The sequence below is a fragment of the Geotrypetes seraphini genome, chromosome 5 (genome assembly GCF_902459505.1).
Source record: "Geotrypetes seraphini chromosome 5, aGeoSer1.1, whole genome shotgun sequence".
NCBI lineage: Eukaryota > Metazoa > Chordata > Amphibia > Gymnophiona > Dermophiidae > Geotrypetes > Geotrypetes seraphini.
Window position 1 is genome coordinate 48,050,876 of NC_047088.1, and position 14,834 is coordinate 48,065,709.

The 14,834-nt window shown below is 44.1% G+C and overlaps 1 protein-coding gene across 2 annotated transcripts in view; it reads left to right on the plus strand.

Moving 5' to 3' along the window:
* LOC117361374 (sodium- and chloride-dependent neutral and basic amino acid transporter B(0+)-like) overlaps positions 1–14,834 on the plus strand; it is a 284,301-nt gene that overhangs the window by 191,606 nt on the left and 77,861 nt on the right. For both annotated transcript variants that reach the window (XM_033946600.1, XM_033946601.1), the window contains 2 exons: positions 2,289–2,398; positions 13,323–13,490. In XM_033946600.1, the coding sequence (XP_033802491.1) occupies positions 2,289–2,398; positions 13,323–13,490 (278 nt within the window). The remainder of the gene's footprint in view (positions 1–2,288; positions 2,399–13,322; positions 13,491–14,834) is intronic.

Below are 14,834 nucleotides of genomic sequence, written 5' to 3' on the forward strand. Positions count from 1 at the left end.
TCTTGGGGGGGGGACGGTCGTTGGAGGGAGGGGGGTTTGCGTCGAGGGCAGGAGGGCCTGGGATCCCTCCTGCCCGTAATGTAGTGCGGGGTGGGGTTAGGGGGTCGCCGTGGCCAGGAGGGTTTGGGCTCCCTTCTGGCCCAACTACACAAAGTACGGGGAAGGCGGGTGGGGGTGTCGTGGGGGTCGGCCAGGGGGGTCGCGGGTCGGCTGGGGGACGGGCGGAGGTTCTTGGGGGGGGGGGCGGTCGTTGGGGGGAGGGGGTTTGCGTCGAGGGCAGGAGGGCCTGGGATCCCTCCTGCCCGTAATGTAGTGCGGGGTGGGGTTAGGGGGTCGCCGTGGCCAGGAGGGTTTGGGCTCCCTCCTGGCCCGATATTGTTGGGGAGTCGGCGGTCCTTCGGGGTGAGGGTGCGAGTGGTCCTGCCGGGGGGGGGATGTATCGGACGTCGGGGAGTCGGCCGGGCAAGAGGGCTTGGGCTCCCTCTTGCTCCGATCGTGGATGCGGGTGCGGGTGGGAGCGCGTGCGAGCGGTCGTTCGGGGTGGGGGTGCAAGCGGTCCTGCTGGGGGGGTGAATCGGGCGTCGGGCGGGGTGGGAACTATGTTTAAAAACTTTTGTATACCGCGCTCAGGCATGTAACGCGCGAGGGGTATGCGCGGTACGTAAAATCACGTATAACGCGCGCGTTATATCCGCGAAAATACGGTAATTTTGTTCCATCTATACTATGAATGTACCTTTGTAGCTCGTTCTGGGCTCCTTTGGGAGGATGGGCTAAATAAATGAATAAATAAATAAATAAAATGTATGGCACACCAAGACCCTGCCTCATTCAGAGTATTCTATTAATTTGTCATATACAGTCATACCTCGGTTTGCGAGTAACCCGGTTTGCGAGTGTTTTGCAAGACGAGCAAAACATTCTGGCAAAACTTGTCTCGCAAACCGAGTGTTGACTTGATTTGCGAGCACCCCCCCAAGAACCGGCATTGCTCCCCCCCGCTCACAAAGCCCTCCCCCCTGCTCGAACTGGCACACCTCCCCCTGTGTGAACCGGCACCCCCCGTCCGAACAATTTGAACTTATCCCCCCCCCCCCCGTCTGGCATCGGCACGCAGGCCACAGGATGTGCCGGTGCCGCTTGAAGATCTTACTGCCTCTGCCGGGCCTTGAGCATGCATCTGCGCATGCTCAAGGCCCGGCATAGGCAGTAAGATCTTCAAGCGGCACCGGCACGTCCTGTGGGCTGTGTGCCGGTGCCAGATAGGGGGGTAAGTTCAAGTTGTTTGGGCGGGGGAGTGCCGGTTCGAGCGGGGGGGAGCAGCGCCACTGGCCCCGGGGGGGGGGGGAGTGGGAACGTATCAAAGCGAGTTTCCCCCGATACTCGCTTTGATATACGAGTATTTTGGTTTACGAGCTTGCTTCTGGAACTAATTATGCTCGTAAGCCAAGGTTCCACTGTATGCCATTTCTTCCCTTAAAAAGATCTTAAAATGGTTTACAAAATAAAAGTACAAAATTAAATCTTAATTTCCAGAAGTACAGTACTCCCCCCAAAATTCCAGGAACCCCCACATATTTTGAAAAACCACAAATACATTTTTTCATGGGGGAGACTGGAGAGGGCAGCGAGAGAAGCAGGAGAGAGCAGCCGGAGTGCCGGTGAGTAAAGGAAATCACTCGCTGTATGCTCCGACCGCCTCTTCCTGGGGGCCATTGACAAGATATTGTAATGAATAAATACCATTTTTCCATTATAAATGCAATAAGAAGGAAGGGATGGGGGAGGGATTTTATAATTTTATTAAATATTTAGATCAATAATAAAGAATATTGTATATGAGCTTTGTGAACACGTGGGTTATAGTTGGATTGGGAGGGAATGGGTTAAAAATTTTAATGTTTTAATGTTGAATATGATAGAGATTCAAGTGTTGTATTCAATTCAATTTAACTGTTATCTATTGTTATACTTGTTGTAAGATGTAAAATGAATAAAGATTAAAATAATAATAATAATAATAATGATTCAATTTGATTTATTTTTCAACAAGGTAATTGGAATATAAATCAAATTGAATCCAGAGTTGAACATCCTGCTTTAGCACATCTGTCCATTCACAAGTTTTCACATCTGCTTCACTTTGCTTAGAGATTCTCTGATTTTAGAAGGGTACCTATGCATGAGGTTGGTTTTAATGATAATAGTGCCTTCTATTAATATAGAAAAGAGAAGCAAAACAGAAAAAACTCAAACTCACAATGCTTCTTTCTCGCACATTACAACAGGGGGAAACCGATTCATTGAAGACATAGAAATGATGATTGGAAATCGGCCCTGGTCCTTCTGGTTTTGGTGGAGGATGTGCTGGTTATATGTTTCTCCTGTAGTTTTGGCGGTAAGTTAGAAGTTTAGCTCAAATAAAAGACTTTGAGTTAGATCTGCCAATAAAGTTCTCACTTCACATACATGTATGCCTATGAAGGTGTGGATGTGACTTGAAAAAGAGCCTGCCGATTGATTAAAGCTTGGACTTCTGCTTCGGCAGTTGTCATTATAGCTTAACGATCACACTGAGGATACACACACATTAATTTTGATCAGCAGTTATTTATTGTTGGATATATGGTGTATTATCTCTAGTGAATCCTAACCTCTCTCAAATATTATATTTTTTAGGGAAATAAAGTTCTCACAGCATCTCATAGGCACATGTAATGCAGGTCCCATTGATGGTTCAGATCCACTCCTTGGGGATTGCTTTGAATGGAAAAGTGGGTCTAGTTTGACAGGGGGAGACAAATGCCCTCACTGCCTTTCTACTAAAATTCAGTCTTCTCTTCTCTGTACCAACATACTTGCCCAGCCAGGTGCATTTTCTAAAACAAAACAAAACACTTTTATTAATGAAATCCCCAAGAACACAAAAGATACACAACATTTTTCCCTTAATAGTATAATTATAGATGAGAGGGCGGGAAGGGGAGGGTATTTTGATCTTTTATTAAATGTTAAAATTAATAGGAAAAATAATTTGTTATATATGAATACATATTATATGATAGAAAGGGGAGGGAGAGGGTTAAATTTCATTAATTTAAGTAGATTTCGATAGAAATTCAAGTGATGTATTCAAGTTTAAATGTCATTTTCTGAAACACTTGTAAGTTGTAAAATGAATAAAGAATTTAAAAAAAAAAAGATACACAACAAAATATAAAAGCAGAAACAAAATTCAGTACTTATTAGGTGTTTCATAACTATTATGCTGACATTGTATTATATCTCTTGTATTTGAATATCAGTGCTGTTAATAAATATATTTTTGAAGCTGTTTCACAGTACTATCCACAGAAGCCACCATGGCAGAATCTATCCTCTCCACGGGGACAGTACCACTCAGCTAGAAGTCGGCTATTATCAAACCCACACTCAAGAAACCCACCCTTGACGCCAACGAACCCGGCAACTACCAACCGGTCTCCAACCTCCCATTTGTCTCCAAACTCCTAGAATGAATAGTGCTCCGCCGCTTACATTCTTTCATAGAAGAACAAGCGGCCCTTTCTCCTGCACAATCTGGCTTCCAAAAAAGCCACGCACAGAGTCAGTACTCCTGGATATCATAGATGACAGTCAATACTCGACAAAGGCAGCGATGCCCTACTGGTCCTACTTGACCTCAGCGCTGCCTTTGACACTGTTGACCATCACCTCCTCTTATCCAGACTCTGTGACCTTGGAATCAAGGACTTAGCCCTCCAGTGGTTCACCTCCTTCCTTCACCAAAGAACCCAAGCAGTCCTACTAGGGCCGACCAAATCTGACCTCAAACCTATCAAATACAGTGTTCCCCAAGGTGCCCTTCTATCCCCCTCCTTTTTAACCTCTACATCAGACCTGTCTTAGATATAGCCCAGAAGTACAACATCAAAATTCACTCTTACGCTGATGACATCCAGCTGCTCCTCCCACTAGGCGAAAACCGATCATCCCAAATTGATAACCTTCAACTCTGCCTCTCTGACATGAAAACCTGGATGTCAAACAACAAACTACAGCTGAACGCCTCCAAAACCAAACTCTTATGAATTAGGAAAAAAAATACCAAATACACATGCCCAACTCTATCATGGGACTCCACCTCACTAACAGCAGCAGATTAGGTATGTAGCCTAGGAGTAGCATTAGATAGCCACATATCTCAAATAGCCTCCACCTCCTACTACCTCCGCCAACAGAGAAGAATCAAACCTTACATCTCCAAACCTGACCTAGCCCAACTCCTCTACGCCTATGTTCTCTCCAGGATGGATTACTGTTAACTCCCTATTTAATGGAATGGCCAAAAAAGATCTCAAACGCCTCCAGTGCATACAAAATGCAGCAATCCATCTTCTACACAACCTCAACTACCATGACCCTATCTCCCCAGCCCTCTACGCAGAGCACTAGCTTCCGATCAACCAACGCTGTGCTTTCAAGGCTCTGGTGATAGCACATAAAAGAATCTACACCACCATCCCAGCATACATAGGATCCAAGCTAACCCTTTACACCCCATCCGCCTCCTCCCCTCTGAAATGTAGAAACGCCTATGTATCCCCCCCCAGAAGGTCTCTCCTGTCAGAAACCGCTTGCAAACGCTCCTACAGCCAATTCATCCCCCATCTCTGGAACCAACTCCCCCCACAAATCAGACTACAGAACTCTCTGATGAGCTTCTGGAAAGCAGTAAAGACCCTCCTCTTCAACTGAAATTCTAACTGCAAACTACCCTTTGACCCCCCCCCCCCCCATATATTCCCCCTCCTTTCTGCACTCTCCTGTACTTAAGTTGCTTTATAGTCTTTGAACTGTCCAAAATGTTTTCCATTGTGAATGTTGGCTTGTAACCCATTCTGAGCTACTGGGAGGACAGGATAGAAATCAAAATAAATAAATAATTAAGTTTAAGTACAGTCAAACCTTGGATAGCGAGTAACGGGATTTGTGAGTTTTTTGCAAGACGAGCAATAAATATAAACATTTTCACTTGAATTAATGCATGATGTCAAATTGTGTGATACCAGAACAGCACAGGCTCTACAATAGGTTAAATAGGGCCCTCCCACCTCCACAAAAAGTGGTTTAATCAAGGTGGTTGAGCGGTCACCTCATTGGCAAACCTTCATCAAAATTGAAAAGACTGTGTGCTGTGCTGTAGAAAACTCAAATAGATAGAAGAAAAAATTATTCAACTTATCTTCAGCTGATCGGCTTTTTCCTTCTATTTCATCTATTGTAGAGCCTATGCTGTTCTGGCACAATTTAACATCATTCATTACTTCAAGTGAAAGTGTTACTATATATTATCATTGATTTTTCACTGTATCTGAGTCAATTTTGCAAGACGAGCAAAACATATTACATTTTTTTTTTTAATTCTTTATTCATTTTTAAACTTTCATCAAGTGTACAAAAATTCATAATAAACACTATTAATTAGACCACTTGAACATCTTATCATTATATCCTATAAATATAAATGTAACCCTCCCCCCACCCTCCCTCAAAGCCCATTATTCATTATATTCATTTTAACTCGATAAACAAGCATTGTCTTGCAGTATGAGCACATATACACACGTCACGTCAAATACGCACAATATATGTGCGTCACATTGCTGATCGCGGCTGAATGTAATACAAGCACTTGCAATTCAATTGCCCCATATTGATTTTCAAAAAGCTAAAATGAATGGACAATAGAATAATAAATGATCTAAAGTCCCTGCTTCGAGATGACAATGCCATCATCTATTAGACTTAGAGCTATCTAATTTTTTTGTAAACGAACAGGGGTCCAGAATGCTCTATGTCAGTGTTCTTCAACCTTTTTACACCCGTGGACCGGCAGAAAAAAAAGAATTATTTTGTGGACCGGCAAACTACTAGGACTAAAATTTAAAAACCCCGTTTCCGCCCCATCTCCGCGAGCTCGGTCCCCACAAATCATCTGATCCCATCCACACAAGCCTCAGTTATGATTTTATATTGAATGTATTTTATTAAAGTATAAAAAGAAACAATATTCTGTAGAATTGTCATTTTATAAATACAAATAATTCAGAGCAAGGATCAACAAAACCCCTGTCTCCCCTCCCCTTCACATATATCCCCTCTACTATCAAGAAAACTGAACAAGCCAAATTATTACAGAATGCTACACAGAAATATCATGCTAACAGAATACTGAAGTCACACATGACAGGAATAGTTTTAGGGGAGTGCAACTAGGGCAACTGCCCCCTGGTCAGAGAGCGCCCTAAGCCAGCTGGAAGCTAAAGAAGCACTGCCTGGGTTTTGCCATCCCCAGTTATGTCTGACACCAGCTCTAGCAGGATATATATTTCAAATCTGATATATTCTAAACACAAAATAGAAATAAAATTATTTTTTTCTACCTTTTGTCGTCTCTGGTTTCTGCTTTCAATCTTCTTTTCACTCTGTTCCTTTCAGCGTCTGCCCTCTCTGTCTCTTCAATCCAGCATCTGCCCCTTCCATCCACTGTCTGTCCTCTCCCCCTTCCATATGGTATCTGTCTTCTTTCTATGTCCCTCTCCCCTTTCCATCCAGCTTGTGCCCCCTCTCTCCTTTTTACATGATTCATTCCAGCTTCACTGCTCTCTTCATTTTTATCTCTCTTACACCAGATCTATCATCGTTGTCCCTCTCTGCTTATTTTTCTACTGACCCCTTCCTATCATCAATCTCTCTACTTTCTCATGCCTGTGTCTCCCCTTCCCCTCCTCTAATCTCTCTGCCAGCTGTTTCCTTCCTTTTTTCATTCTCCCTTCCCTCCTCCTCCTGTCCAGCAGTAACTCTCTTCCCTTCCTCCCCTCCCAGCAGCATCTCTCCTTCTCCCTCTCCAGTAGCAGCTGTCCCTTTTTTTCCTTGCCCAGCAGCTTCCCAGATTCCTTTCCCTCCTCCCCTCCCAGAAGCATCTCTCCTTCTCCTTCTCCCTCTCCAGTAGCAGCTGTCCCTTTTTTTACCTTGCCCAGCAGCTTCCCATATTCTTTTCCCTCCTCCCCTCCCAGAAGCATCTCTCCTTCTCCCTCTCCAGTAGCAGCTGTCCCTTTTTTTCCTTGCCCAGCAGCTTCCCAGATTCCTTTCCCTCCTCCCCTCTCAGAAGCATTTCTCCTTCTCCTTCTCCCTCTCCAGTAGCAGCTGTCCCTTTTTTTTCCTTGCCCAGCAGCTTCCCAGATTCCTTTCCCTCTTCCCCTCCCAGAAGCATCTCTCCTTCTCCTTCTCCCTCTCCAGTAGCAGCTGTCCCTTTTTTTCCCTTGCCCAGCAGCTTCTGATAGTGGCTTTCGCCCCTGCCAGCAGCTCTTCTTACTTCCCAGCGCAGCGATTCACGAAGGTAGCCTCGGGTCCTTTGTTGGGTCACACCGCCTCTGAGGAAAGAGGAAGTTGCATCATCAGAGGCAGCCGTGACTCAGCAAAAACCTCGAGGCTGCCTTTGTGAATCGCTGCGCTAGGAAGTAAAGGAGAGCTGCAGAGAGGGGAGAAAGCCACTGTCGGAGGCTCCCCAAGATCTCTCCGGCCCAGAGCACGCTTCACATGTTGATCTTGCCGGCTTTGCGCGGACCAGCAGGAAGTTGAAGTGAGTCAATCTTGCCGGCCCTGCACGGACCGGCAAAAATTTCCTGCGGACCGGCGGTTGAAGAACTGTGCTCTATGTAACAGAAAAAACCAAGTTTGTCTTATAGATGCAGACATTGTACACCTCATCCTCCAAGACCAAATTCGTGTTTGACCAAATAGGGTGTTTGAAGAGAGGAGTTCTCACAATTCTTTCTGCCCGTTTTAATTTTATTTGGAAGCAGAAGGAAGTTCGTGCAAGCCCCTAATCACTAGCAATGAGAGATAAATATGTGAGAGTCAGAGCAAACCCAAAAATGAAAGCACACATTGGCGCCTGTTTTCTGCATTTAAATATAAGCCTTTCAAGTAAGAAAAAAATATATAAAAGCTTATATTTTATTTATTCAATTTTCTATACTGTTCAACCAGGGGAGTTCAGAATGGTTTACATGAATTTGTTCAGGTACTTAAGCATTTTCCCTTTCTGTCCCAATGGACTCACAATCTATCTAATGTACATGGAGCAATGGGGGGATTAAGTTACTTGCCCAGGATTACAAGGAGCAGCATGGGTTTGAACCCCCAACCTCAGGCTGGAGAGGCTGTAGCTTTAACCATTGCATCACACTCCCAAGCCATAGAAGAATGGTGCCATTGTGTTCTTCACTTTCTGTTTTGCCTGCACATGCAAGAACTGTGCTAACTCAAAATTTATCTGTACATTAGCCAGGCACGTTTCTTCACCTTAACTTCCCAATGCTCAACACTAAGGTGCGCTAGCATTTTCAACACACGCAGCAGATTAGCGCGCATTAACCCCGTGCTACAAGGCTAGAACTAACGCCAGCTCAATGCTGGCATTAGCGTCTAGTGCGTGTGGCATTGTAGTGCGTGCTATTCTGTGCATTAAAGCCTAACGCAGCTTAGTAAAAGGAGCCCTAAGGGGCAAATTCTATACATGGTGTCCCGTTTGTAGGCAGCCAATCGAAATGCACATTTTCTTTAAAATAAAAACAAACAGAGGCAGTTCATCTGCACTATAGGCAACTGTCACGGGTGCAGGGAGATGCCTAGGGATGCTTAAGCTCATCCAAAGCTGGGCTTGGTTCCACCTCAAATTGGGCTAGCTTAAGTGAACCTAAACAACTCCTTAGGGCTGTGATTGGTGCCTGAAATGTAGGCCAACAAAAAGCTGGTCTACATTTCAAATAGACGCAGCCGCTATGCCGATCGCGGCAAAGAAATCTCACTGCCATGATCAGCTGAGTGGCCACAGCAAGGAACTCCCCCTCCCATGAGAAGTCAGCCGGTAGGAGGGATGCCCATTCCCTCCCGCTGCCACCCCTGCATCCCCTGACACTGACTGCGGCAAGAGGGATGCCCACTCCCTCCTGCCGCAGACCCCATTGATATCCCAAAACCTTGACACTCCCGATACTCTCTCCCCATATCCAATTGGCAGGAGAGATGCCCATTCCCTCCTGCCACCGGCCCCGTCGATCACCCGAATCCTGAACACTCATCCCACCCGACATTTTCTGACCTTTCCCAACACCCACTCTATACTCCCCAACACCTACCTGACATTCCCAAACATCCCCCTCCGACATCCCCAATACCCACCCGACACTCTCTAATACCCACCTGACACTCATACAACATTTTACAACACATCCAGACACTCCCTCACACCCCAACATCCCCCAACACCTCTCGACTCCCTCCCTCCCGTAACTTTATGAGATGGATGACAAGAGGTATGTCTACTCTCTCCTGCCAGCAGGCCTGCCTCTTTCAAAATGGTGGGCCTTCTCCTTTCTGGTGCATTCTGGGATGGACCAGGGAGGAACCTAAGACTCTAATTGGCCCAGACATCTAAGGCCTCTCTCAAGGTCTTAGGCACCTTGGCCAACCAGAGTCTTAGGCCTCCTTCCCAGTATATTTTGGGATGCACTGGGTGTGGCCTAAGACTCTGATTGGCCAGATACCAAATGCCACTCCCATGGCATCCCTCTTGCCGGCCACCTTCTTAAGGTATGTAAGGGGGTTTGGGAAGTGTCAGGGGGATGTTGGGGTATGAGGGAGTATCAGGGTGTGTTGGGGAATGTTGGGGAATATCAGGTGAGTGTCAGGGAGGTGTTGAGGAATGTCAGGGGAGTGTCGAGTGGGTGTTGGGGAGTGTCAGGAGAGAGTAGGCATCCCTCCTTGTCGGGTGACTTCTATGGGGGGTATGTGGGGGTGGCAGCAGGAGGGATTGGGCATCTCTCCTGCCTCAGACAGTGTCAGGTGGGGGTTCCGGGGGTAGCGGTGGGAGGAATTGGACATCCTTTCTGCCAGCCAGGTTCGCAGGGGGTGGGGGTGAGTTCCCTGCCACAGCCATTCAGTTGATCGCAGCAGGGGGATTCTCTTGCCGCAATCAGCTGATGGGAAGGGATTAAGTGTGATTCTCTAACCGGCACCTGTAATATGGGCACCAGTTAGAGACTCGGGCCGGTTAGGCAGAGTTGGGCATTTGTCCCTTAGGGCAGACCCAATTCTGTATAGGACACCAGTGTGTGATTCTCAGCCACTTCTTAGGTGGCTGCAGAAACAGGCGTCCTAACAGCATGCATATAATTTGCTTGCTATTAGTTTTGAGCATTGGGTAGTATTCTTTTATGCACTATTCCTGTTGTATTTTCCAGTACCCCCATTTGGTTTTGAGCATCAGCCTGCCAAGACAGTGTACAGCAGGTACTGCTTGCCACAACACAATTTTTTTTAACATAACTGGGGAAAGGAGAGTGCATTCCAAAATGTAGGTGCCAAGAAGAAGGTGGCACTGTTCTCTAGCAGTTCACTGTAGCATGTTCACTGTTCTGAACATGTGAAGGCCACCAATGGAATGGTGAACCTGAGCCCACTGGAAAAGCACAGCAGATGGGATGATGTAGAGAGTAGTTTGAAAAGCTAGTAATGGTTGATAGCCTGTGTAGATAGCTTAGTGCAGTGGTTCTTAAACCTGTCTAGGGGACCCCCCAGCCAGTAGTGTTTTCAATATCCCTAATGAATATGCATGAGGCAGATTTCATGCCTGCCACCTCTATTATACGCAAATCTGCCACATGCATATTCATTAGGGATAACTTGAAAGCCCAACTGGCTGGGGGATCCTCCAGGACAGGTTTAAGAACCACGGGCTTAGTGCATTAGGGTCTGAACCTTGAAATGAACTGCTTGAAATGAACTGCTAGAAATGGTGCTAGAAATGCAAATGGGTAACAATCAAATTTCCAAGTATGACATAAAATCCATAGTGGTATTTTGTAGTGACTGAAGTGGTTTGATCAGGCCATTGGTGATTCCAACACAGGTATTGTTAGAGTAATGGAGAGAAGCAACATGTGCATATAGGATTGAAAGTGAGCAGACTTATCAAGGAAAGAGCAAATGGACCAGAATTAACAGAGAGCCCAAAACAACATTTTGAACGTATTTAAAAGAGTCACCCAGAGCGATTAGTAATCCAGCAAGCAGCTAGTTGTCTGGGTTCAAGACAAGGCAATTATCAAATTTTGGCAATTACCAGAAGAATTACTTTGGCACGTCCGGAGCAAATCAGGGCAGTAGAAAGGCCCGAAGCAGCGTGTGAAGACTGCTGAACACGCTGCTTAAATCGGCAGTCGGGCCTGCGGTAAAGGAAGAGGGGGGGGGGCGGCAAATGACAGCGGAAAGTTGCTGGGCTCCTCGGTGGGGGCGCTGAGTGGCCGCGATCCCTCTCCTCCCAGACCCCCCTCCCGGAGGAACGGAGATCGAGTTGCCGCCATTTTGAAGATCGTTCTGCCCTGCTCCTTGCCTTAGTATATTTTTAAGTTGAAAGACACGGCAGCGGCGGCTCCTCTCAAGATCCCCGACTGCATTGGACTTCCGATGCAGGTGGGGATCCTGAGAGGAGCTGCTGCCTCGTCTTTCAACTTAAAAATATAGTAAGGCAAGTTGCAGGGCAGAGCGAAGAACATTGATTCCCATAAGATCATCCGCCTCGGGGGAGACAGCCGCCGCGTCCGACATCAGCCTCTGGGGAGGAGAGAGGACTTCAGGCAAGGAGCAGGGCAGATCAAAAAACAGCACGGGCTGACAGCCGCTGTGTCCGACATCCGTCTCGGGGGAGGAGAGAGAGTGTTTCGGGCGCATGCGCACTCCTATCTGAGATGCTGTACATCTCACAGAAAACGGACGCATGCGATGGAACTGCGCATGCGCGGCCTAGCGTTTTATTATATTAGATTTTGGAAATCAATTTGGCCTCAAATAAATAGGATGTTAGATAATCCGGTGACCTTGACTTATGATACTATTTTATTTGACATGGCAATGAGAACAGAGTCAAATATCAAATAATAACAAACTTTTATTTATATTGACTGGAATAGCCATTCAACAGATTACATATAACTGGAAAAATTATGACAGATTAAATTACAACTTTTGGTGGAATTCTGTATGTCATATATATAAAATGGAACGTACAATAGCAACACAGAGAGGATATTTTGATAAGTTTCAGAAAATATGGGGACCATTAACAGATTTTTGCAATGAGTAATAACATTTTCCCAAAATAAGATATTTGATATGAGGGATTGAGGGTGGGTAATATTTATTAATAATATAATGTATATGAATGTGTTAATAATTTTGATATATTGTAGAGAGAATTTCTGTAGAGGGAGGGAGGGGATGGGAGGGTTTTCTATCCTAATATTAATTCTTTAGATATTAAATGTAATATATAATATTTAAGATATTATAGAACATAGGTATTGACTGAAATGTTATATTTAAAGTGTTACAAGAAAGTTAATCAAGTGTATATATACAAATTCGAATGATTTCATCTGTTACACTTGTTGAAATATGTAAAAATGAATAAAGAATTTTTTTTAAAAAGAAGGGAAAGAATCAAGGGGGCAAGTGATTTTGGAAGATGACAACAAGTTTTATGAGGGAAATCCCAGAGGCCATATTGAGAGAGGACCTAAGGTGTTTCATGCTATGCAAGAACAGAGATGAACAAGTTCAAGGAATGAATCAGAGCAGTCAATAAAGGCTCAGAAGGAATGAGAAAAGTTGGAATAGATGGTTTAGGATCTCCTGAAGTCAGGCCAGATAAAATTCCAAATAATTGACTGAGTTATTAATCAAAGTTGAGTATGAGGGGGTGCTGAAAGGTTCTTAGCTCAACTAACCAACTTCTGAACATTATTTTGCCACTGTAGCTGAAAAGAGTGCTCTCTTATTTTGTTACGGTAAGTGCCATTTGGCAGACACAGAATTCTATGTTTTGTCATTGTTTTAGAGAGGAATAAGGTAGAGTAAGGACAAGCCAATCAGAGGGTAGGGTGGGAAGAGGACTGAGTGAAAAAGGAGTGTAAAAAAGGAGTCAGGAAAGAGTGGTACAAGTCAGAGTGAAACAAAGAAAATAGAACTTTGGTACTAGAGAAGGAAATCAGAGGCACCCAGGAAGAAAAAGGTAGGTGAGAGGAACAAAATATAAGAGCCAAGGACAGAAGGTTTTTAAAAGATACTTCAATGAATGTAATCAAAAACATGATAACCTCTTGTCCTAAAATAAAAGGGTTGCAGTCTAGTACATCTTGTAACCAGTGCATATCATTATGAAGCATGATTTACTGATACTTTTTCATTTTTACCAGGTGATATTATTATGGTCTTTGGTAACATTTACAGCACCTTCGTATGGTCCAATTCAATATCCCGTTTGGTCAATCGTACTAGGCTGGCTTATGACAATTACCTGCCTCATGTGGATACCTATTGTTGCCATAATGCATATTTACAAATCTAAGGGAACCCTATGGGAGGCAAGTATCTGAACAGAATATTTCCAAATCTTTTTATTTTTCAAATATCTTTATTAGCAATACAAAATGGAAATTATAAAAGGTTTAATGAAATATGGGGGCCATTGACATTGTTTTGTAATGAATAAACACCATTTTCTTAACATTATTTATGATTGGAGGGGAAAGGGGAGCGTTTGTAGAAATGAAGGAAAATGTAAAAAGAACTATGACAAAGATTGATTCAATTAAATAATTGTATGGAAGGGAGGGGGGAGAAGGGTTTAGATATATATACATTTGTTATTATCTTGATAGATTTATCAAGTGTATCTAATGCAATGGAGTGTGCAATGGTATAACACATCTTTAGCATAATTATTTTGAAAAAATGTTGCAACCTCACTTAGGAATAAGTTAGTAGAAGTCATCATATATCTGCATTTCCAAGGGAAATAAATCATGGCTGAATACACAGAATATTAGGACTTTGGTTTTGTCAAACTGAAGTGCTTTTATATCTAAACCAGCTATTTCTAGGTGTCTGACCTTTCTATGTGGGTATTAGGGTGTAGGCAATTTTTTAAAAAAAATTGTTTCATTTTTATTATTGTAAATATATTTTTGACTCATCACTTTAAAAAAATATTTTCTTATTTCCATAGGAGAGGGTTATATATTTCAATACATCATATTTAATGTCATTCCCACCCCACTATTGATTACGCATACCCACAACACTTAAAAGATGCTATTAGACTTGTCCCCATCCCCTTATTCCTACAGATATCTTACCCCATAGCTGTGGAGCCCAAATGGAATAGAAATACCCCCCTCCCCCCCTCCCTCGCTGGTGCTATTTTGGAATGTGGCACTGATAAGACAGTAACAACTAGGGATTGTTTCTGCTCCCTTTGAGCCTCACAGCTGAAACGTAAGATGTGGATATGGAATAAGTATGTTGAGGATGGAGCCAAGCCAAAAGGGACCTTTTTTATTAAGATTGGCAGAGAATTTAATTGATGGAATTGGGGGATGGCTGTTTCATATATACAACAGTGTGGGAGAGGGAAGGAGAGGTGAGAGATGCCAGACCATTGGGGGAGGGGAAGGAAGAGAAGAAGATGGATGCCAGACTAATGGGGTGGAAGGAGAAATGAAAGGGGGAGGCAGACAGTTTCTGGAAAGGACATGGAGAGAAGATGCCATATAAAAGGGGCAGAGAGAGGGCAGACAGTGGATGGAAGGAAGAGAGTGCCGAAAAAATGAGGAAGGCAAAAACCAGAGAAGACAAAGGTAGAAAAAAAAATTTATATGTATATGTATATATATATATATTTTTTTTTATTTTTTTATTTTTTTTTT